Source organism: Macaca fascicularis, chromosome 11 (genome assembly GCF_037993035.2).
Source record: "Macaca fascicularis isolate 582-1 chromosome 11, T2T-MFA8v1.1".
Classification (NCBI taxonomy): Eukaryota; Metazoa; Chordata; class Mammalia; order Primates; family Cercopithecidae; genus Macaca; species Macaca fascicularis.
The window spans coordinates 106,394,619-106,420,126 of record NC_088385.1 but is presented as its reverse complement, the minus strand read 5'-3'; the positions used below and the strand labels follow the sequence as shown (position 1 = coordinate 106,420,126).

At 36.9% G+C, this 25,508-nt stretch overlaps 1 protein-coding gene across 11 annotated transcripts in view; it reads left to right on the top strand.

The window, feature by feature from the left end:
• The window catches only part of ANKS1B (ankyrin repeat and sterile alpha motif domain containing 1B), a 1,288,070-nt gene that overhangs the window by 596,056 nt on the left and 666,506 nt on the right, over nucleotides 1-25,508 (top strand). For all 11 annotated transcript variants that reach the window (XM_005571954.5, XM_015430681.4, XM_005571953.4 and 8 more), the window contains exon 12: nucleotides 12,630-12,810. In XM_005571954.5, coding sequence (XP_005572011.1) covers nucleotides 12,630-12,810 — 181 coding nt within the window. The remainder of the gene's footprint in view (nucleotides 1-12,629; nucleotides 12,811-25,508) is intronic.

The following is a 25,508-nucleotide window of genomic DNA, read 5'->3' as shown; positions in this document are numbered from 1 at the left end:
AAAATAGCATAATCACACCAAAAGTTATAACAAAATGCCTAAAAATTGTGTGCCTTATCTTATTTTTCACTGATGTATCCCCAGAGGCTACAACAGTGCATGACCACACAGCTGATAATGGTCAATAAGTATTTTCTAGCAAATTAGTGAAGGTGTTTTAGGACAATGAACTGTAGAATACTCCCAGTATATAAAACAGGAAGGATCAAAGAGATCCAATATCCATGTACTAGGAGCCCTAGAAGTAGAAGCCACACAGTAAGTAAGAGAGTGTGGTGTTAGTACAGGAAGAGACAAATAGATCAATGGGAATATAATCGAGTCCAAAAATGTAAGCCCAATCTCTATTTGGAAATTTAGTGTATGATAAAGGCAATGTTTCAAATCAGTGGATAAATAATGGTATTGGGACAGTAGGCTATCATTTTGAGAAAAAAAATTTAGAATTAAATATTTTCATCATATATTGTATATCGCAGAAAATATCCCAGGTTGATATAGACCCAAAGGAAAATAAATCATTCTACCAAAAAACACCTGCACTCATATGTTTATTGCAGTGCTATTCACTATAGAGAAGACATGGAATCAACCTAAGTGCCCATCAACAGTGGATTGGATAAAGAAAGTGTGCTACATATACACTAGAATACTATGCAGCCATAAAGAAGAATGAAATCATGTCCTTTGCAGCAGCATGAATTTAGCTAGAGACCATTACCCTGAGTGAATTAACACAGAAACAGAAAACCAAATACCACACATTCTTACTAATAAATGGGACCTAAACATTGGGTACACACAGACATAAAGATGGGAACAATAGACATTGGGGACTCTAGCAGCTCCCCCAACCCTGGTGCTCCTGGCCCAGGGTTTTGTAAGGCAGTTTATGGGAAAATTGAACATGTGTTGGGGCTTGGAATCTTGGCTCAACTGTTTTCCCACTTTCCACCCTATTTCTACATTCTTTACTGAGTAAAATTCTTGGCCACCTCCTCCTCTAACCCAGGTGCCCCTGACCTGCCCAGAAACTGCTGAGGCAGCAGTGAGACTGTGAGTGTGGGGAAGGGTCAAGCACTTACTGAGTTGCAGGGCAGAGCCACTGCATTCCTGTAAGAATCTGCCCTCACCCTGTGAGTATTTCCATGACCAAGGGAGCAATACATTAAGTAGCAAATAAAAGAACACCATAACAGATCTAGAGAGAGAACATGGAAAAAAGTTTTTGCACCTGCTTTTGAAACAAGGGGTCCCACCTTTTTATGTTGCACTGGTTCCTTGACTCGATCACAGTCATTCCTGTGTCTGTTCAATTTTACCTCCTCAGAGAAATTTTCTATTCCTTTTTTTTTTTCTTTCTTTTTTTTTTTTTTTTTTTTTGTTGTTGAGACGGAGTCTCGCTCCATCACCCAGGATGAGCGCAGCGGCGAGATCTCGGCTCACTGCAAGCTCCGCCTCCCGGGTTCACGCCAGTCTCCTGCCTCAGCCTCCCGAGTAGCTGGGACTACAGGCGCCCGCCACCACGCCCGGCTAGTTTTTTGTATTTTTAGTAGAGATGGGGTTTCACCGTGTTAGCCAGGATGGTCTCGATATCCTGACCTCGTGATCTGCCCGCCTCGGCCTCTCAAAGTGCTGGGATTACAGGCGTGAGCCACCGCGCCCGGACAAAATTTCCTATTCACTTTATAGAAGGGGTCATAATTTTTTTTATTTATTTATTTTTTTTTTGAGACGGAGTCTCGCTGTGTCGCCCAGGCTGGAGTACAGTGGCCGGATCTCAGCTTACCGCAAGCCCCACCTCCCGGATTTACGCCATTCTCCGGCCTCAGCCTCCCGAGTAGCTGGGACTACAGGCGCCCGCCACCTCGCCCAGCTAGTTTTTTGTAGTTTTTAGTAGAGACAGGGTTTCACCGGGTTAGCCAGGATGGTCTCGATCTCCTGACCTCGTGATCCGCCCGTCTCGGCCTCCCAAAGTGCTGGGATTACAGGCTTGAGCCACCGCGCCCGGCCACAATTTTTTTTAAAGAAAAGATCGGAGAGTAAAATAGTTAAGTCTTCGTGGTTCATAAGGTCTATGTTACAACTACTACACTCTGCTATTGCAGCAGGAAAACAGCCATAGACAATACATCAATGAATGGACATGGCTATGTCTCTCCATAAAACTTTGTTTTCAAACAGTGAAGTTTGAGTTTCATACAATTTTCATGTGTTACTAATAATGATTTTTCCTTTTCTAAAAAGCGATAAAAAAATGTGAAAATCATTCTTAGCTTTCAGGCTGGACAAAAATATTGAAAAGCCTGGCTTTGGCCCATGAGATGTAGTTTGCTGACTCCTGCTAAGTAAATTACGTATGGAAGCAGATCCTCTGGAAAGTAGGGTGATATGAGGACTGGACCACAGTGAAGGGATATGTTTTAAAGTGGAGAAGCCACAACGAACACAAGTGCAATTCATTCTACATATCAAAACTTGGCAAATTCAATTTGTAATTTCAATGAATTTGTGAAAACTCTTTTACTTTTTTATACTAAATGGCTGAGTGCAATTCTATTTGAGTAGTTAAAAAATTATAATGGATTAAAATCAAACATGTTTAAATGTATACATTCTAAGAATATATATATATATATTCTAGACCCATTCTTTTTTATCTCCATTTTAATATTATGACCATCTCTTTATTCTTTTCTCTCATTGCTGTTATTCCATTTCTCCACATAGATTTCTCTTTTTATTTTAATTTTTAATTTTTGGAGGTACATAGTAGACGTATATATTTATGGAGTATATGAGATATTTTGACACAGGCATGCAGTGTAATAATCATATTGGGGTATTCATCAACTCAAGCATTTTTCCTTTCTTTGTGTTACACATAATTCAGTTACACGGTTTTAGTTATTTTAAAATGTACAATAAATTATTGCTGACTCTAGTCATCATATTGTGCTATCAAATACTAGATCTTATTCATTCTAACTATATTTTTGAACCCATTAACTATTCCTACTCCCCCCACCACCCACATTACCAGTTTTAGCATCTGGTAGCCATCACTCCACTCTCTACCACTGTGAATTCAATTGTTTTAATTTTTCTAGTTCCTACAAATAAATGAGAACATGCAATGTTTGTCTTTCTGTGCCTGGCTTATTTCAGTTAACATAATGACTTCCAGTTCCATCCATGTTGTTGCAAATGACAGGATCGCATTCTTTTTCATAGCTAAATAGTATGCCGCTGTGTATATGCACCACATTTTCTTTATCCATTCATATGTTGATGGACACTCAGGTGGCTTCTAAATCTTGGCTATTGTGAATAGTGCTGCAATAAACATGAGAGAGAATGCAGCTATGTTTTTGATATACTTTTGGGAATATACCTAGCAGTGGGATTGCTGGATCATATGGTAGTTCTATTTCTGGTTATTTAAGGAACCTCCAAAATCTCCATTTTTCTCTATATAGGTTGTATAATTTACATTCCCACCAGCAGTTTACAAGGGTTTCGTTTTCTCTACATCCTTGCCAGCATTCGTCATTGCCTGTCTTTTGGATAAAAGCCATTTTAACTGGGGTGAGATGAAATTTCCTTGTAGTTGTAATTTGCATGTCTCAGATGATCAGTAATATTGAACACCTTCTCTCATATCTGTTTGCCATTTGTATGTCTTCTTTTGAGAAATGTCTATTCTGATCTTTTGACCATTTTCAATCAGATTCTTAGATTTTTTTTCCTTTTCAGTATTTTGATCTCCTTCAATATTCTGGCTATTAATCTCTTGTCAGGTGGGTAGCTTGTAAATATTTTCTCCCATTCTTTAGGTTGTCTCTTCACTTTAATGGTTGTATCCTTTGCTATGCAGAAGTTTTTAGCTTCATATAATCTCATTTGTCCACTTTTGGTTTGGTTGCCTATGCTTGTGAGGTGTTCCTTAAGAAATTTTTGCCTGGTCCGATGTCCTGTAGAGTTTCCCCAATGTTTTCTTTCAGTAGTTTTGTAGTTTGAGGTCTTAGATGTAATTATTTAATCCATTTTGATTTGATTTTTGTATATGGCAAGAGATAGGGGTCTACTTTCATTCTTCTGTATATGGACATCCTGTTTTTCCTCCACCCATTTATTGAAAAGACTGTCTTTTCCCTTATGTAACCTTGTGTATGCTCTTGACACCTTTGTCAAAAATGAATTCACTGTCAGTGTATAGATTTGTTCCTGCGTTGTCCATTCTGTTCCATTGGTCTATTTTTCTGCTTCTGTGCCAGAACCATGCTGTTTTGGTTACTATAGCTTGGTAGTATAATTTGAAGTCAGGTAATGTGGTTCCTCCAGTTTAAGTCTTTTTGCTCGTGATGGCTTATGCTCTTCTGGGTCTTTTTTGGTTCCATATAAATTTTAGGATTTTTTTCTGTTTCTGTGAAGAATATCATTAGTATTTTGTTAATGATTGCATTGAATCTGTAGATTGCTTTAGGTAGTATGGATATTTTAACAATAGTTATTCTACCAATCCAGAAAGTGGAATATCTTTTCATTTTCTTATATGATTTTCAATTTCTTTCATCTGTGTTTATAATTTTCACTGTAGAGCTCTTTTACTTCTTTGGTTAAGTTTATTCCTAGATATTTCATTTTATTTGTAGCTATTGTAAATGAGACTCCTTGGTTCTATTTTTTCCGATTATTCACTGTTGGCATATAGAAATGCTACTGATTTTTGCATGTTGATTTTGTATTCTGCAACTTTACTGAATTTATCAGTTCTAATGGTTTTTTGGTAGAATCTTTAGGTTTTTCAAAATATATAAGATAATATTATCTGCAAACAAGGCTAATTCAGATTCTTCCTTTCCAACTTGGATACCCTTTATTTCTTTCTCTTGTCTGATTACTAGCCAGGACTTCCAGTATTATGGTGAATAAGAGTACTGAAAGTGGGCATCCTTGTCAAGTTCCAGATCTTAGAGGAAAGGCTTTCAGTTTTCTCCTATTTTGTATGACACTGTGGGTCTGTTGTATATGGCTTTTACTATTTGAGGTCTGTTTCTTCTATACCCAGTGGGTTTTTATCATGAAGGGATGTTGAATTTTATCAAATTCTTTTTCGACATCAATTAAATCAATTACGTAGTTTTTTTTGTCCTTAATTTTGCTGGTATTTTGTATTATTTGATTTATTTGCATATATTGAACCATCCTTGCATCCCTGGGATAAATCCACCTTCATCATAATGAATGGCCTTTTTATGTGTTGTTGAATTTGGTTTGCTAGTATTTTCTTGAGGATTTTTGCGTCAACGTGCCTCAGGAATGTTGGCCTGTAGTTTTCTTTTCTTGATGTGTCTTTGTCTGGTTTTGGTATCAGGGTAATACTAGCCTTGTAGAATGAGTTCAGAAGTATTTCCTCCTCCTCCATTTCTTGGCATAGTTTGAGTAAGGCATGTATTAGTTATTCTTTAAATGTTTGGTAGAATTCAGCAGTGAAGCCATCAGATCCTGGGCTTTTCTTTTCTAGGAGACTACTACTTGCTCCTAGGAGCCTCTAATGATCCTTTGAATTTCTGTGGCATCAGTTGTAATGTTGTCTTTTTCTTCTCTCATTTTATTTATTTGAGCCTTATCTCTCTTTTCTTAATCTGGCTAAAGGTTTGTCAATTATATCTTTTCAAAACACCAACTTTTTATTTTATTTAGCGTTTATAGTGTTTTCTTTGTTTCAATTTTATTTATTTATGCTCTGATCTTTATTATTTCTTTTCTTCTAACTTTGGGTTTGGTTTTCTCTTGCCTTTCTAGTTCTTAGGATGCGTTGTTAGGTTATTTGAAGTTTTTCTACTTTTTTGATGTAGGTGATTATAGCTATAAATTTTCCTGTTAGTTCTGCTTTTGCTGTAGCCCATAGGTTTTGCTATGTTGTCTTTTCATTGCCATTTCCTTCAAGACATTTTTAAATTCCCTTCTTAATTTCTTCATTGACCCATTTGGTCATTCAGTAGCATATTGTTTAATTTTAATGTGTTTATATAGTTTCCAGAATTCCTCTTTTTATTGATTTCTAGTTTTATTTTATAGTGGTTAAAGAAGATACTTTCAATTTATTTTTTATAATAATACATTTCAATTTATTTTTTAGTTTTGTAAGACTTGTTTTGTGGCCTAACAAGTGGTCTATCTTTGAGAATTATTCATGTACTGAGGAGAAGAATGTATATTCTGTAACTGTTCAGTGAAATGTTCTGTAGATACCTGTTAAGCCCATTTGACCTATAGTACAGATTAAGTCTGATGTTTCTTTGTTGATTTTCTGTCTGAATGATTTGTCCAGTGATGAAAGTGGGTTGTTGAAGTCTCCAGCTACTTTTGTATTGGAGTCTATGTCTCTCTTTAGCCTTAATAATATTTGCTTTATATATCTGGATGCGTATATATTTGAAATTATTATATCTTCTTGAATTCACCCTTTATCATTATGTAATTATTTGTCTGTTTTTATAATTTTTTCTTGAAATCTATTTTGTCTTATCCTGCTCTTTTTTTGATTTTTATTTGCATGGAATATCTTTGTCCATCCCTTTATTTTCAGTCTATGTGTATCTTTGTAAGTGAAGTATATTTCTTGTAGGCAATAGATTGTTGGGTCTTGTTTTTTTGTTTTTTGTTTTTGTTTTTTTTTAATCCATTCAGCCACTGTCTGTCTTTTGACTGGAGATTCTAGTCTAATTATTCAATATTATTATTATTAATGATAATCTCTTATCCTGCCATTGTGTTATTTGTTTGCTAGTTATTTTGTGATCTCCTCCTTCTCTCCTTCCTCCCTCTCTTTTAGTGAAGGTGATTTTCTCTGCTGGTGTGTTTTAATTTCTTGTTTTATTTTTTGTGTATCTATTGTAGGATTTTTTTATTTGAATTTACCTTAAGGCTTGCAAATAATTTTTTATAATCCATTATTTTAAACTGATGGCAACTTAACACTGATTGCATAAACAAACAAGCAAAGGAAAAACTAATAAATACTGTAGCCATTAACTTTGTCCTCCTACTTTTTAACTTTTGTCGTCTCTATTTATGTCTTATTGTACTGTCTGTGTCTTGAAAAGTTTTCATACTTATTATTATCAGTCCATTTTTTCATTTGTCACCTCAAAATATGAGTTCACATATCCCAATTACAGTGTTATAATATTCTCTGTGTGTGTGTGTATTTTTACTCGTGAATTGTATACCTTCAGATGATTTCCTCTTGCTCATTAACATCATTTTCTTTCAGACTGAAAACCTCCCTTTAGCATTTCTTGTAGGAAAGATCTAGTGTTGAAGAAATTTCTCAGCTTTTGTTTGTCTGGGAAAGTCTTTATTTCTTCTTCATGTTTGAAGGATATTTTCACTGGATATACTATTCTAGGATAAACATTTTTTCCTCCAGCACTTTAAATATGTCTTGCCACCCTCTCCTGGCATGTAAGGTTTCTACTGAGAAATCTGCTGCCAGGCATATTGGAGCTTCATTGTATGTTATTTGTTTCTTTTTTCTTGCTGCATTTATAATCCTTTGTTTATCTTTGAACTTTGGGAGTTTAATTATTAAATAGTTTGGGGTAGTCTTGCTTGGGATAAATCTCCTTGGTATTCTATGGCCTTCTTATACTTGAATATTGAGATCTTTCTTTTGGTCTAGGAAGTTCTCTGTTCTCACTTTGAGTAAACTTTCTATTCCACCCACCTCTCTCTACCTCCTCTATCAGGCCAATAACTGTTAGATTTGCCCTTTGGAGGCTATTTTCTAGATCTTGAAGCTGTGATTCATTCTTTTTTATTCTTTTTTCTTTTGTCTTGACTGTATATTTACAAATAGCTTGTTTTAAAGCTCACTAATTCTTTCTTCTGCCTGATCAATTCTGCTTTTAACAGATTCTAATGCATTCTTCAGTACACCAATTGCATTTTTCAGCTCCAGAATTTCTGCTTGATTATTTTCAGTAATTTCAATCTCTTTGTTAAATGTATCTGATAGAATTCTGACTTCCTTATCTGTGTTATCTTGAATTTTTAGTTTCCTCAGAGCTTCTTTGTTCTCATTTCTTTTTCTAATTTTTTATTTAGCTTCTATTTTGAGTTCACGAGTACATGTGCAGGTTACATAGGTAAAATCGTATCATGGAGGTTCGTTGTACAGATTATTTTGTCACCCAGGCATTAAGCCTAGTACCCATTAATTATTTTTCCTGATGCTCTCCTTTCTCCTACCCTCCACTCTCCAATAGGCCCAGTATGTGTTGTTCTTCTCTATGTGTCCATTAGTTATCATAATTTAGCTCCCACATATAAGTGAGAACATGCAATATTTCCCTTGCTGTTCCTGTGTTAGTTTGCTAAGGATAATAGCCTCCATCTCCATCCATGTTCCTGAAAAGGGCAGGTTTTCAGTCTTTTTTTATGGCTGCATAGTATCCTGTGCTATATTTTATATCCCACATTTTCTTTATCCAGTCTATCACTGATGGGCATTTAGATTGATTCCATGTCTTTGTTATTGTGAATAGTGCTGCAGTGAACATATGTGTGTATGTATGTGTATTTATCATATAATGATTTATATTCCTTTGGGTATATACCCAGTAATTACATTGCTGGGTCAAATGGTATATTTTTGTTTTTAGGAACAGAAATATCCTCAAAATTTCTGTTTGATGAATCACCACACTGTCTTCATGGTTGAACTAATTTAAACTCCTATCAACAGTGTATAAGTGTTCCTTCAATTGGAATAAAAGAAGAAATTGACAAATGAAATCTAATAAAACTAAAGAGGCTCTGCACAGCAAAAGAAACCATCAACAGAGTAAACAGACAACCCACAGAAGGGGAGAAAATTTTTGCAAACTATTCACCTGGCAAAGGCTAATATCCAGCATCTATAAGAAAATTAACTTAAATTTACAAGAAAAAGAACAACCTCCATTAAAAAGTGGGCATTGGGGGCCAGGTGCGGTGGCTCACACCTGTAATACCAGCACTTTGGGAGGACAAGGCAGGCAGATCACTTGAGGCCAGAAGTTCAAGACCAGCCTCACAACATGGCAAAACCCCATCTCTACTAAAAATACAGAAATTCGCCAGACATGGTGATGCTTGCCTGTAATTCCAGCTACTCGAGACGCTGAGGCACAAGAATCGCTTGAACCCAGGAGGGAGAGGTTGCATTTAGCTGGGATTGTGCCACTGCACTCCAGCCTGGGTGACAGAGACCAGAGACTCCGTCTCACAAAAAAAAATAAAGAAAAAAGAAAAGTGAACAGACACTGCTCGAAAGAAGACATACATGCAGCCAACAATTATATGAAAAAAAGTGCTACATCATTGATCATTAGAGTAATTCAAACCAAAACCACAATGAGATACCATCTCACATCAGTTCAGAATGGCTATTATTAAAAAATCAAAAAATAACACATGCTGGGAAGGTTGTGGAGAAAAAGCCACACTTGTACACTACTTGTGGGAATGTAAATTAGTTCAACCATTGTGGAAGAGAGTGTGGTGATTCCTCAAAGACCTAGAGTCAGAAATACCATTCAATACAGCAATCCCATTACTGCATATATACCCAAAAGAACATAAATCATTCTATTACAAAGACACATCATGCATATGTTCATTGCAGCACTTTTCACAATAGAAAAGACATGGAATCAACTTCGATGCTCACCAATAATAGACTGGATAAAGAAAATGTGGTACATATATACCTTGGAATACTATGCAGCCATAAAAAAGAATGAGATCATGTCCTTTGCAGGGACATGGATGGAGCTCGAGGCTGTTATCCTGAGTGAACTAATGCAGGAGCAGAAAATCAAATGCCACATGTTCTCACTCATCTCTGGGAGCTAAATGATGAGAACACATGGACACCTAGAGGGGAACAACACACACTGGGGCCTATCAGATGGTGGAGGGTGAGAGGAGGGAGAGGATCAGGAAAAATAACTAATGGGTACTAGGCTTAATACCTGGGTGATAAAAATCTATTCAACAAGCCCCCATGACACACCTTTACCTATGTAACAAACCTGCACGTGTGCCCCTGAACTTAAAATAAAAATATAGAAAAGGGAGGTTCACTTTAACATCTCATAAAACCAATGTGAGCTTTATGGCTTTCCTTCATCTTTCAACTACATCATCTGGGGAGTAAGAGAGGAATAGAAAAAGCTCACTTCTACTAATATTGTATTTGCTGAGAAATAGTCACATGGCCCAACCCAAATGCAAGTCAGGCTGGGAAATAAAAGAAAACCTATAGTTATGGTTTTATTGAGCACTAAATTGATATGTGAAACAATTCCATAGAACAGGAGTGGCCAAATATTTTCTCTAAAAATCCAGACATAATAAATATTTCAGATGTTGTGGAAAATATGACCTGTGTTGCAACTACTGAACTCTGCAATTAAAGTACGAGGACAGTCATAGACCATAACTAAATGAGGGAGCAATGGGTGCAGTTTTGTTGCAATAAAACTTCATTTTTAGAAATAGGAAGAAAGTCAGATTTGAGCCACAGGCCATAGTTTGCTGACCCTTGCCTTAGAGCATGACTAAGTATAATGCTTCCAATTTTTCATCACCGTTACTGCTATATGATACTGAAGCATAATCATTGGATTCGTTGTCTCTTCTTCGAAGCCTCATGGGCCATCCATCCTCCCACCTCAAGTCTATATTCATACGGAAAACAAGGAAAATGTCTTACTTGTTTTATTCCTATCATGGTACTTACGTGTATGATATCTGCAGTTTAGTATATGTTCAGCAAATATTTGTGGAATGAATTAATATTGTAGAAAATAGCTTGTTTATTTTCATGATTGCATAAAACATTATGTTTTTAAAGCAGTTAGAACCATGGGTGGTCAGGATTCAGAAACATGTATTTAAGAAACATTTAGAAGTGGAGGAATCATATATATCATTTGGCTTGACCTTTATAAAATTTATGAGAAGAAATAAAGAAATGTGGTCCATTGCCTACACATAAAGTGAAACAAAAGCACAACACAATAAAACAAAGCCTAGAATAATGGGCTCCATTGGAGCCAGGGCTATAGCTCATGCCTTTCTAATTGCTGTTATAGAATGTAGTGGAAAGGACACTGAATGTGAAATTGAGGTTCAGTAGTCCCAAGGACAGACATTTCATGAGAAACCAAGCCTGACATTAAACACTGATCTTTTGTACTTCAAAAGCAACTGAGTCCTCTGTGGGTGCTAATTTGAATTCTATTACTGAGTTGATGTGTCATAATAAAAAATGACTTGCACTCTCTAGCGTAACAATATTTATAACCCTCAACGTCTTTCATAAAACGTTTGGTGAAATATTGGTGAAAGAATAAATCATATTGTGATAATTTACACACCTTGTTTTTTTTAAAAATCTCTATACTGTGCAGACATTTTCCATATGATTGTCTATTTTATGTTATAGACTAAATGATGTCTACTTGGAAAAAAATGATAAGCTGGAAGAGACAGCAACTTGAATATTTTGCAGGAAAATATGGAGTACAGTGGTTAACACGTATTTGAGGGTAACAAAAACATTAGTAAACCAAAAGTTAATTGTACTTTGGAGAAAGTAAAGTACAATAAACTTTACCTTATTATAAAAAGTTTACATTTGATCTCTTGTAATTATTATAAGAGATGTTTAATATTTTAGTAATATAAACTAAAAAATAAAAAGAAAGTTTGAGTTGATTCCTGGGAAAAACACACACATTTGAGAGCCAAAAAACTGCAGTTTTTCTGAAGGACAATGTTAGAAGCTCTGCTAGGCAAGAAAAAAAAAGTGAATATAATTAAAATTATGGGGAAAAAACCCCAGAAAATTGCTATAGGGAGTAATTCATTACTGACAAAGGGTATAGATTATATCTGCTATTACTCCATGATTTTAACTTTTATGTTTAAATTGACTTTTCTTGCTATTTGGGGATTAATTAAAATTCTTAAAAAAGAAAATCAAAGTTCACTACAAATACCAAGCATATTCTTAGATCCTAGAAAATGTTCCATATAACTTTATTTAATTCTGATGATGAAATTCCTGCATCTTGTACTTGGGAACAATATCTAATGCCACCAATTCCTTGGACTATTTAAAGAATAAAAAAATGGAACTGCCTTAATTATTCTTCAATGTTATAAGGGCCCTTTTATTATTAGATTCTATATCCTCTGGGTCTGGCAAATGCCAGATGCTTAATAAATGTTAGTTGAATGAAAGGTGACTTAAAATTGCAACTTTCAAAATTGATTACCAAGAGAAATTCTGGGCACTATATTTTTACAATCTTCTGGGGAAAGCAAATGAAAAGCCTAAGCTATCACATCAACTATGCCATAATATTTTCTCATTAAATAATTTTTTATTACTGAATTCATCAAGTAATTATTTAATGTATCTCTGTAAAGCACAATTATATTTTAAGTATAAAACCCAGATAGTTTTTAACTGAAAAAAAATTATCACTTAGATTAAATTGATGGGGAGATTGGGCTGAAGATGAACATGATCATATTAATACTGTCATCATGCTCATTTATTTTAGCCTAAACAGCGAACATCCATTGTGTCTTCTCTGGATTTTCACCGAATGAATCACAACCAAGAATATTTTGAAATCAACACATCTACAGGGTGCACAAGCTTTACTGCCAGCCCTCCTGCTAGTCCACCCACCTCTTCTGTGGGAACCACAGAAGTCAAGAATGAGGGAACTAAACATACAGGTAAAGCAGTTCACTTTATGCAGCTGTATTTTTTATTTTAAGACTGAAGTCTTTATGAGTTAGAGGAATTAGGAGGAGTCTTTGTACAAATTGCATTGTGTTTTTAGTTCACCTCCATGTGTGGCAATGTAGGACTTTAAGATTTTTGTCAATGTGGCTATAATATTCTTTTTGAATACATGGATGGCCTTTCGGTGTTAAATATTAAAGATGATGATTTAATGTGATCATAGTAGTAAAAATACCAGGGACATGGAAATGCTCTTCCACTGCCATTTACTCCTCACCACACAGTGGTATCAACTAATCAACACACAACATCATTAAGATCTGCTTTGAAGCCAGAGAACTTATATCAAGAATGTCTGGTAAGAAGGAATTGTACAGTGTGGCCTAGGCTGGCTTTCAACCTATTTAAACCACAGTGAACTTGCAGAGGAAGTGTGTTGGGGGAGAAAATGCTGGGTGTAAGGGTAAGATTAAGAAAAATAACACCACCCACTAGTAAAACATACGTTGTTCCATGCAGTCAGATTTGCAAAGCTTTCTTTATTTGGGGGACAAGGAGCTAACTCCTGGTAAGGCCAAGGGACATATTAGAATTAAGAGAAGTGGGACCCAAAGAATATCCTCCCCTGCCATATAATTTACAATAAGGGTTAAAGACAAATACAATATAGAGACAAATTTCTTAATTTTAAATGTTTTATTTGGAAATCAAGAATTACAATTTGTGGCATACTCAGAGGCTAGATGGTCTTCATTATGTCCAAGAACTGACGGTTAGAGGTTTTACAAAAAAGGGGAAATGTTTCATATTGCTCTTTGAGGAAGTTCATTGGCACTAATAATATGTTGGTGAGCTGGCAAGTTTTGATTGGTAAGTGATGACTATGGGTAAAATGATTCTCAGAGTTGCAGCAGGTTGTTTCAGTAGCTATTAGATAAAAGTGGTTTCAGGTTACAGCAGGCAGCTTCAGCAGCCAAGCTTACAGGGAATTACATTCTTGGAACAGTGTTATGTGCCCTAGATGCCTTCTCCCCTTAACCTCTCAACTGTTTCAGTTGGGTATAACAAGAATGACCCAATTCATATGATCAACTTTCATGTAAGTAAACAATTACTTTCCTTCCAAGAGACATGATTCAAAAACCCAGTAGATAGAATTAATTTGAATTTTAGAATAATGAAGTGTGGTCTGTGTGAGTATTCCATATAATCTTTGTTCACAGTGAGTGTATGAGTATATATGTATGCTCATATACCTACTTAAGTCCTTTATTCTGACTCTATGTTTAAAAGCAGTAACACAACATTCCAGAAATATAGTCAGGGAATTACTTTCCCCTAGGAATGAAGCTAAGATTTTAAAAACAATAACTAATGGTAATGATAAGATTGATATTCTATGGAAGTTATAATCCAGACTTTCGTGGAAGCCAGGGTGATATTTATAAAATATAAATCAAATCATGTCATTACCACGCTTAAAATGTTCCCATGTCTTCTCATCACACTTAGAATAAAATCCAACTCCTTACCATATCCAGTGATGCCTAATTTAGCCTGGTTCTTGACCAGCTCTGTAACTTGACTGAACTCATCCTGGACCATACTGGCCTTCTTTGCTGAACATTCTGGCCCTGGGGCTTTTGCACTTTGGTTCCTTCTGCCTGGAATCTCTGCCTTAAAATTTTCATGTGTCTAAGTGTCATTTAGGTTTTGGTTCAAATGCACTTCTTCATAGAGGCCCTCCCATACCACCCTCTCTCAAGTAGATATCCTCAATATGATAAGAATTATAATAATAAAAATGTGAAAATAACAATAATAATAAATACTTAAATGACACTATGTGTCAGGAACTGTTTTAGGCATTTTATGTATATCAATTCATTTAAACCTCATGACTGTCATATAAATTTGGCATTATCTGTAGATAAGCAAATATACAAAGAATGTAAATAACTAAATAACAGCCCATAATGACAGGGCTGGAAAAAGCTCTGGTATGAACTCAAACCTGGTGCTAGAGTTCATGTTTTTAACTACTTTTCTATATCACTCTAGTCACTTCTAGCAAATCACCCCATTTTCTTTTATCCATAACCTTATTTCCTATATAAAGTTATATTGATTACTTCTTTAGTTATTTATTATCTTCTCTCTAGAATGTAAGCTGCAATAGGTTGGTCTCTGGCCCATTGTACTCACTGAGGTCAGACTGCCAAAGTTTGATTACTAACTGTGAAACTGAGCCTCTTACCTAGCTATAAGACTTGATCTCTTTATGCTATAGTTTTCTTACTATAGAATCAGATTAACAATGAATTAATTAGATTAACTTACCCTGTAGTGTGGTGATGCATGTAAAGTGATTAACACAGTGCCTGGCACATAGTTAGTGCTCAATAAATATTAGTAACTATTAGTGGTAGTAGCAATAAATATGATATTAACATAATCCTTTGTATTCTACATCAAGCCTAGCATTCATTTAGTGAGCATTAAAATGTATTGTCTGCTATGTACTAGATGCAGTTTTATAGGACAGGAGAGATGAGATGTGATTTGTAAAAACAAAAAAATAGTGATATGTGGACCTGGGAAGGGTTCTGGGCATATAATTATTATTCAAACAATATTTATTTGAATGACTACTTCCAGCTTTACAATCCTAAAATGGGGCAATGACAGATGCTTTGATACTTGCCTTTCAGAATGGCTTTCTTGGTTTTGTTTTAGTTAGTACGTTGTTTTGGGGATGATCGATTTTCTGAATATTTTTCAACAGGTAAAAATCTGTTTTCAACAAATTGTTCTGTCTCAGGTGGATAGAAATATTACCTTTACCCCTTTATTATTTTAATTAAAAGCAATAGAAATTTAGGCCTGATACCAAAGCCCTGGCGCCTTTTCTCCACTCTGACACTGCCCACCAGAAGCAGAGGATCAGAACAAACACATTTTGCTGCTGCCAGGAGTTCAGTGGCATCATCCGAAATGTGCGGAGAAATTGTAATCATCAGGATATTTTCAGGTTTCTGACCTTTAAACAGAACTGAAATCTAACCTTTTAACAGTTGAAATGGTTTCCAATATCATGTTACAGTGGTTTTCTAAGGTAATATATCACCTCCACATTACATAAACAATTTTAGGATAGACTGATATTTAGTAATAATGTGAAAGCACAGTTTGTTTTGCTTTACATTAAAAAGGAAAACTTGAAAGCAAGGCATTTGTCTACTCACAAAAGTAGCATTTTATTAGCTTACACATATTTAATTTGTTATACTTTAAAGACATTGCCACTGGGTATATGTTTAAAGAGAATGAGTTCAAGAGTCAATTCCATCACTGATTTGCTAGATATTTTCCATCAAAACCTTTAACTTTTCTGATATTTAATTTGCTCCTCTGAAAGTGGAAATAGTATCTACTCTTTAGGTATTTGTAGTAATAAATGAGTTTATGTGAATACATTTTGTAAACCTTGGCAACTAATGTTATTCTTTAATATTATCACAGTTATTGCTTAATATTATTTTTGTTTTTAAATATTATTATTTGAAATCTGTAGTAGCTTTAAGATAGAGGAGCCTATTGTAAGTCTGTACAAGGTATGCCAAGGTAGCTGACCAAGCTTATGCCAAGATAGCTGACCTTTTCTTGACTTAGAAGTATAATTTAAATTTACTGATTAATCTACATTTCATTTTATAAATGATTGCCTGCACAAAAAATTAATCTTGACCAAAATGGCATTTAATAGAACAAAAACTAATACATCTTCAAAAATAAATCATATGCTACAAAACACTTTTAAGTGAACCAATGAATTTATTATAACGGAGGGCCATTTAAAAAGTAGCTTGAATTGTGATTAAAGCTTCAACTTGTGAATCATCAAAAAAGGTTGTTAGAATTAAAAAGCTTTGGTGTTATACTGTCTGGGGAATGATATAAATAGGTTTACATTTAACTAGAAAGATCACTCTAGTATTAATATGTAGTAGATTTGAGATGAAATGACAGTGGAGAAGGGGAGAAATAGTTTCATAGCAAAGGGAAAATGTAAATTGGTTTAAGAGATACAAGAAAAGAGTAATTAACAAGTTATGGTAATTGGATGTGCAAAGATGAGGGGAAATATTTCAAGGACGGCTCTAAAGTTTCTAGCTTAAGCTGATGAGTGGAAGGTGGATGCTATTCCTTGAAATGTAGAATATTTGTAGGTAAGAAGAGAGGGTGAGGGATAGATTATGTAAGGCCTAATAAGCCATTTCAGGACTTTGGCTTTAACCCAGAATGATTTTACTTAGAGCCTGTTCAGGTCTTTCAGAAGAAAAGTAACATGATCTAAATTCTATTTTATGAGGATTAATGTGGCTATAATGTTCATAATGGATGGGGAGAGGGAACCAGGGTGGATACAGGAAAGCCAGTTAGAAGGCAATTGCAGCATTGCAGTAAGAGAGGGAAAGCAGCTAAGATCAAAGGTGAATCAGCAGAGTTAGAGAGAAATGGAGAGATGTTGGACATATTTTTAAGGCAGATCCAATGGAATTTCATGGTGGAGTGGACATGGTATATGAGAAAATGAGAAGAATTAAGGATGACTCCAAAACTTTTCTCCTTAACAACTGTAAGAATGAATTTCCTATCATTTGACACACAAGAGGTTTTGGGAAGAGGAGGTTTGGTAAACAGCGAGAAATACCAGGAGTTAATTTTAAGTTTGAGATGCCTACTGAATATCTGAATAGATGTGTCGAGTAGGCAGCAGAAGGTCCAGTCTGCAGATATAAATGTGAACGTCGTCATTATACAGATGATATGCAGCATATGTAGAGGAAGAAGACCAATAACTGAGCTTGAGGAAGGATGGAATGAAAGGCAGCACCAGCAAGGGAGGCTGAGAAGGAGCAACCTGTGAGATAGAAGGAAATCTTTTGGTGAGTGTCTTGTTCTGAAATCAGGTGAAGGAAGTTACTAAGAAGGAAACAGTGATCAACTCTGTCAAATATAGCTGATAAGTTGAGTAGGACAAGGACTAAGTTAGAATAGGTTCATGGATTTAACAATATTGGGGGGGGTCACTGCTGACCTTGACAAGAGGAATTTGGTTGTAAATAATAGAGCCTCATGTGGTGGTTTTAAGGGAGAATGGGAGGAGAGGACTTACAGTAATGACAGACTACTTGAAGGAATTTCTTCACAGGGGAATTTTTAAGTTATGATGGAGGAGAAAGAGGGGATGATGATTTCTATTATTAACCAAGTGGAGAGATTGGTTTTGGAGAGGAGCATGAATAACAGGATGTTTTGGTTGTGGGTGCAAATACTGGCAGGAGATCCATGTGGTGGGAATCTGGGAAAGATCTCTTCTGATAGTTTTCATTTTTTCTGCAAAGTAGAGAGCAGCAGCTTCAGTTGAAAACAGAGACAGAGAAGGAAGTGTAGAGTTTGAGGAAAGAGAGGACAGTGTGAAGTAGTTGTTTAGGAGAAACAGTGAGTGGACAAAGGAGGTATATGATGTGATCACCTGGCAGCATTAAAGGCCTATTTAAGCTTTGTGTTCATGCATTTAGAATTAGATTATCCAATGTGGTTCTGTGTTTTTCTCCAGCCTATGTCAGCTGGAGGATGCAGGTGCAGAGTATTTGGAGAGTTGAATTTTGCATAGGTTGTGGTTTTGCTAAATGGGTATATTGAAATGATTGAAGAGCAAAGGAAGTATAAATGCAAGGGAGTGTAATATTTAACCATAGACTTCAAGATGAAGAGGGAAGTGAAAGAGAACAAGGAGATAATTAACACTGAAAAATCAGTGAGATCTTAGGATTGGAGATTCCAGTGGGGTCAAAGTATTGCTGGAGTCAATGTATTAAAGAAGAGGGCTGGAAAAATAGTTGAATTCAAAGAATGGGATGCACATGGAACCAGGAATGACTATAATTATTGGCAATCATCTTAAGACCATGGGAGTGAACAGCTGAGTTAGCCTCTCCTCTATCAACACAGTCTTAAATACTACAATTAAGTCAGTACAACAATTTCCTGGAAGAAATGTTTGATACGTCTAAAGACATAACATTTACTGTGCTCATAATATTTAATCTTTAATTTTGTTTAACATATTATGATATAGATTACCTTTATCTGAGTTCCGTCTTCTATACTTTGTCCCACTCTTCCTTGAGGTGCCAAGGCTCCTCATGTCATCCCCTGGCTGCCAAAGTCTCCCTGAGAGAGGTGTTTCATTCAAGTCCACTTCCCTAAGGGACTCTCTCTGGACATGGCCACTATGTGTCTCATTCTCATGTGAAACTTTTGAATGACCTGAGAGCCCATCTGCTAAGATATTTCAATCTCTTGGGTACCCTTAATGGTTGCCAGTGTGTTCTTCTTTCCACGGGTAACAGTTCTTTTTAAATAGAGATGGTGAGGAGTGGTAGAATTCTGATCTATGTTAAAGGTAGAGCGAGCTATCTATCTATCTATCTATCTATCTATCTATCTATCTATCTATCTATCTATCATCTATCTATCATCTGTCTGTCTATTGAGCTATCGATCTATCTACATATATATTTAGATGAATTGGATGTAGGATATAAGAAAATAAAAGGGACCAAAGATGTAACTCAAAGATATCTGGTGTTTTGACCTTTGGAAAGATGGAGTTGATATTAGTGGAGATGGGGAAATCTCAGGTTTGAACATTTTAATTTGAAATTGTGTTGGATATTCAAGTACATATGTAGATAGTTGAGATAATGATTTTTTTTTTCAGTGAGGGAGGGTAGGGTGGGAGGAAGCCATGTAATAATTTTATGTTTATCAGAAGTAAAGAGTGTCCATTTTAAAAGACTGAAAAATAGCACCTTAGCCTACCGTGAGTGAATTATGAGTTCTGAACTCTGGATAGTTGTGTTGTGAATTGCTGAGGAAAAGAAGCTGAGCATCACCAGTGATAACAGGTGTTCTCTATCTTCATAGAAAACTGTGTCCAAAAAGTTGTTTCCATATGAAGAATTTTGTGCATTAGCGCTTTCTCAAGGGTACCTGCTAAGCAAGTCAACTACCCTGGGTAACTAATTATCTCCAGTTTTGTTAGTAGTTTCAAACCATCACCTCCTGCGGGAGAAAACTGATGGGAGGAGAAAATCTAAAAGGAGTAAAGTGGAAAAGTGCTTCTTTCCAAGTGGGAGAAATAACAAAAACAAAAGCCTGTAAGTGCTTAGCAGCATAGGATGCTTTTCTGCAAAGGAGAGAAAACACTAGAGGAGAACTAAAATTAGAATGGAGAGGGTGGCATAGGCCTCTCACACTGATCAGGGATTGCCAGAAAGGCAAATGAAGGCCTGCGTTTTAATTAGCTCACACGGCCTGGAAATAGACCCCCTGAAGCTGAGGCATCATTATTACAGCAGCCACTGGACACAGGCAGCTGAGGGAGGCTTTGGCCTCCAGCCGACAGGAAGGCCAGGAACAGGCTGCTGAGATGACCTCTCAACTCCAAGCTAAGATTCGGGGCAAGCTGCTATGGAGAAAGTAAAGGGTTAGAGAGAATGATGTGTGATTACCTCTTTGGGACCTATTTTCCTAAAAATATATACATTAAATATACTAGCTGAGTTATTGATTGGTAAATTCAGTACTTTCAATAGACCAGGATTTTAGGTACCCTAGAGGCAAGTATTTTTATATCAAATGCTGTATATAGATGTAATGGTAAATTATATTCTTGTCACTTCTCGATAAATCATGAAATGTGTCTCCTGTACTTTTTCCTGTTTTCCTTGCGGTGTCACATGACTTTCACCCAGTGCCTTTGTGACAAATTGTACATCAGGTAGAAGGCAAGGTACAGGTTACGAGATGCTTGACGAAGAAAAGTTGACTGCTTTTCAGCACTTAAAATTATGAAAATATGTAGTTAGATAATGGGGTGATGTTACTTAGCTAGTGCATGGAACTTGTTATTCCAAATGAAATTAGTTGATATAATACTATTGGCTTACCTAGGCAATATTAAATAAATATGTTTACTCAGGATGTGCCATTATGAGAAAGTGCTGTGAGAGTATCTAAAGGGGATGACTAATCTCATGCCAGGATGAGTAGGGCTCTGAAAGACAAAGAGGAATTAAGTAGGCCAAGGTGGGGAGGGAAGATTATTCTTTAAAGAAGGAATAGCATATTTTTAAAAAATCCCTGTGGTAGAAATTAACACGAAACTGCAGGTTAGAGAGAAAGGAGAGAAATGACAGGAGTTGAAGCTGCAAGGGGAGTAAAAGCCCAATCAAACCCTTGTAGCTACCTTCAGGATTTTGGTATTTATCCTAAGAGCAATGAGAAGTCATTGACAGGTGTTTTAAGCAAAGAGACATTATCTGATTTGCATTTTACTATCTGGTGGCTCTTACTTTCTCTGTGAACTAAGAGCAAGGCTGTCTTTGGAGAGTAACAAAAGAGGGCAAAGATGAGATATTTGAGGAGGATGAAGAATGTTTGAGTTAGCTTTTTGTTCAAACTCCAAATGAATAAATGACTGGTACATGGGGCCTGAGAGAAGCACAGGAAAAGGGATAATAGGGAGTGGGCATCCCTTCCGGTTTACCTGTGGCCTGCAGGTGATATCTTTAGGTCAAGACCATTCTGGCCAGAGCCTGGAGCTCTTTCTGGCTGGTCACCTCAGCTCGCCTCACACTGGCAAAGTGGTCCCTCTGAGTCTCTGCCAGGTCTGCCATCTGTCTGTCCTAGCCTCTGCAACAATCACCTCTCCCCTTGCCAAGCTGGCCCCAGGGCAGCCCAGTTGGCTTTCAGTCCAGCTGCCTGCTGAGGCCCCCTTCTGGAGGCTCCAGGTACCTCTAGATCTCATTCATAATTTAGGAATATAAGTGGGACTCAGAAAGATTTATCCCCAAGATCTTGCTAGTCCTTACCACAGGGAACTACCAAGTTTAATAGGATGTGGCCCTGCCCAGAATCTAGATGGGATTTAGAACCCAGAGCTCTCTTTTCTTATATTCACCCAATACCTATTTATTATGCTACATTCTTTCAAGGCCATTGCTCAGAAAGGAAAGTTCCAGACACCAATGTAGAACTATTTCCCTATCCTCCCCATCTCATTCAGCCTTTTCCTTTTTGAAATTCTCCAGAAGCTGGTATGTCCTTTCTCTTCGGGATGGGCTTCCCTTTTGTCTGTACAATGGATCTTCATACATCATTCTGATTGGTCTAAAGCAGGACTCTGACTTTTAAGTCTATTGACTTGCTAACCCACCTTTTCTTCTGTGAGGGCATTAGGTATCCTGTCCAGCCCTGGAGGAGGAGCGGTTTCCAGTGAAACACAATTTGAGGATGGAAATATATCAAGTTCTTTAAAAAATACTATCCCTATTTCATTAAGCCAGTGCCACTAACTGCAAACTACATAAACACAACATATGCTTAATTAATGTAGCTTCATAAATGCTTAATACATGTGGGCATTATTACTTTTTTATTGCTGTTATTACTAAAGATCTAGGCAACAAGCAGAGCCTGGAATTTTAGAATTCCATACAAATTGCAGAGCACCCAGGTGCTATGAGTCCAGACAGACACCAGAGTCTTAAATCCACAAAATTGCTTGGAACAAGCAGGTCAACCTGCTGATGAGCAGAGCTGAAAATTCCGTCTGCTCTGTGCCCCAGTTTTATGTATCCTGGGGTGGGAAGGTGTGTCACTGCTGGGGACAGGCATAATCCTACAAGCGCTAATCCTTCCAAAATTACAGCAGAGGCAATGGAGCAGCAGTTTCAGAGAGATTTTGTGTTGAATATCTGTTTTTGTTCAAAAATAATTAATTTTTTATTAACTCAATTTTGCTTTAACTTCTGTTATTGCACATGAAAATATAACAGATTTGTTAGCTGAAAATTTCTTTGAGATTCAAATTTATTGCTGTATATATCTTCTCTCTAATTATCTTGTCTATTTTAGTTTACTTGATAGTTTTTCTCTGCTGACTTTCTCGACCAGGCTGTTTATATCTTTCGAAAAATATCCCTGCATATCAGTTATATTTGTGTGATATATGTGTGATCATTAAAGTTAAAAATAAAGCTGTGAGAGAAAAGCTTACGGTAATTGAAAAACTGAAACAAAAGGAGGAAAAGAGTATATTTTGGTATTCCCAGGTGGGTGCTATGGAGAAAATCCCCTCCTTCCCCGCAGTTTTCAAACTGCGAGTCCTTTTTCTCTATTCAGATCTTCTATCTGTACAGTCTTCTTTGGGGAGAACATGTTCCCCTCTTGCTCTCTGCCCTTGTTTATGTTGGATGGGTGCCTCATGTGTTTACCTGGGCCCAGGCCCTTCAAACACAGGCTTCACTTGTAGGTGTCATGCCACAGTGAGCCAGCCTGTGACAGAACTTGTTCCAGACATTGTCCCCAGTTACTTCTACCTACTGGATAGACTAATTGTTCTTTGCCTCAACAATTGTTCTTTGATCTCAACTCTTCAAATCTATCATTGGCAGGATTCTGAGAAGGCTGTGATCCTGCTCCCTGTCTCCATGCCTTTGTGTAAGGTCCTTCTTTTGAGTGTGTGTGGGGCCCATAACTTGCTACTAGCCAATGGCCAAGGTGATTGGATATAACTCCCAGATGTTTTAGGGCAAAGGTGAATGGATTGTGCAGATGTAATTAAGGTCTCCAATTACTGGTTTTAAGTTAATCAAAAGAGAGATGAACTAATAGTAAGGTGATTCCTTAAATTTTGGGCATAGAGGTTAGCAACTTGAGGCAGCTGAATTTCTCTCTCTTCGTTGCTAGCTTTGGAGAATAAACCACATGAGCTTCACAGCTGCAAGGAAGCAAATTGGGCCAACAGTCTGTGAGCTCAGAAAAGGACCTTGGCCCTTAGATGAGAGCAGGAGCCCTGGCCAATAGCTGAATGAGACCCTGAGCAGAGGGCCCAGTTAAGCCACCCAGACTTCTGACTCTTGTAAACTGTGAGATAATAAATGCATGCTGTTGTAAGCCACTAAGTTTGTTGTGACATATTATGAAGAGACAGAAAACAAACATATCCTATGCTCCTTTGATTTTGGAAAGAGAGTGTCTGTCCCTCTCTTCCTCTTCTCTGGCCTCAAGATACCTCTCCCATCAGTACCAGTCCCTTGATCTTTTTGAGATTACACAATAGAGAGGGAAGGATTTTAAAGCCATCACCTTTGCTCCACATCCCCAAGCCCAACTTAACCACTTATGCAATTTTCTATCATACCATTCCCAAAATACCAGTTTTTACCTTAATAGGTACTAAATTATAAAGCTAAAGCTCTGATAATGAAATCTTAAGATATAAGACAGAGGGTGGGAGACTATATTAGGGATCATCTAGACCTAAATAAACTATTGATGTCTCTCATTTAGGCTTCCCACCTCCAGGACTTGGCAGTCTCTTAAAGCTAAAAAGCCAAAAAGGATATCTGATCATGCCATTCTGCTGTTTAAGAACATCTTATGCTTTGTCCCGGCTTAATAACCTTTATATGAGAATATCCAAATGTCTTAGCATGCTCAACACAATCCTTGATAATTTAGATATAACTTCCTATTCAACTCTATCCAAATATATCATGGACTTCTAAGTATGTTGTTCTTAGAGTTCATGGCTCCTTGTTTTAAGTATTTTTCAAAATCTTGGAATGCCTTGGCATCTAATCTACTTGGTACATTACAATTCTTATATGAAATTAAGACAACTAAAGACAACCGTTTTAGTTCATTCGGGCTGTTATAACAAAACACTTTCCCCTCCCCTCCCCTCCCCTCCCCTCTCCTCTCCTTATTGAGATAGAGTCTCCCTCTGTCACCCAGGCCGGAGTGGTCGTGATCTCAGCTCACTGTAATCTACGCATCCTGGGTTCAAGCAATTCCCCTGCCTCAGCCTCCCGAGTAGCTGGGACTATAGGCTGTGCCCTGCTTAATTTTTGTATTTTAGTAAAGACGGGGTTTCACCATGTTGGCCAGGATGGTCTCCATCTCCTGACCTCATGATCCGCCCACCTCGGCCTCCCAAAGTGCTGGGATTACAGGCGTGAGCCACCACGCCCAGCCAGGCTTCTTTAATAAGGGCACTAATTGCCTTCATGAGGGCTCTGTCCTCATGACCTAATCACCTCCCAAGTGCCCCACTCCTAATCCCGTCATCTTGGGAGTTAGTATTTCAGCATATGAATTTTGGGAGGATATAAACATTAAGTCTATGCCAGTAACCTCCTTTGTGAAGCCTTCTTCAACTCTACCAATTCTTGCATCCATACTCCCCCTAGCGTTCTTCACATACTTTGACTATTGCATATCTTACACACAAAAGTATTTACATGTCTGTGAGCTCTGTAAATGCAGGGACCATGTCTCAAATAAAATGTATCCCCAGTGCCTAGCATGATGACCGACTTATAATAGGTGCTGAATAAATGGCAAATAATTGAATCACTGAACGAATATTTGCTTTGCTGGGATTCTGCCACCTAGGTGCCTATTTCTATGTATACAGTAAGGTAAGCTCTGTAGTTTTTTTCTGAACTACATTGCTTACTTCGGAACCATGGAGCCGACCTTTCATTCGTTATTTCGTAAGTTGCCTCAGGGAGATATGTCATTTTTAATGTAAATTTTTGTTACATAA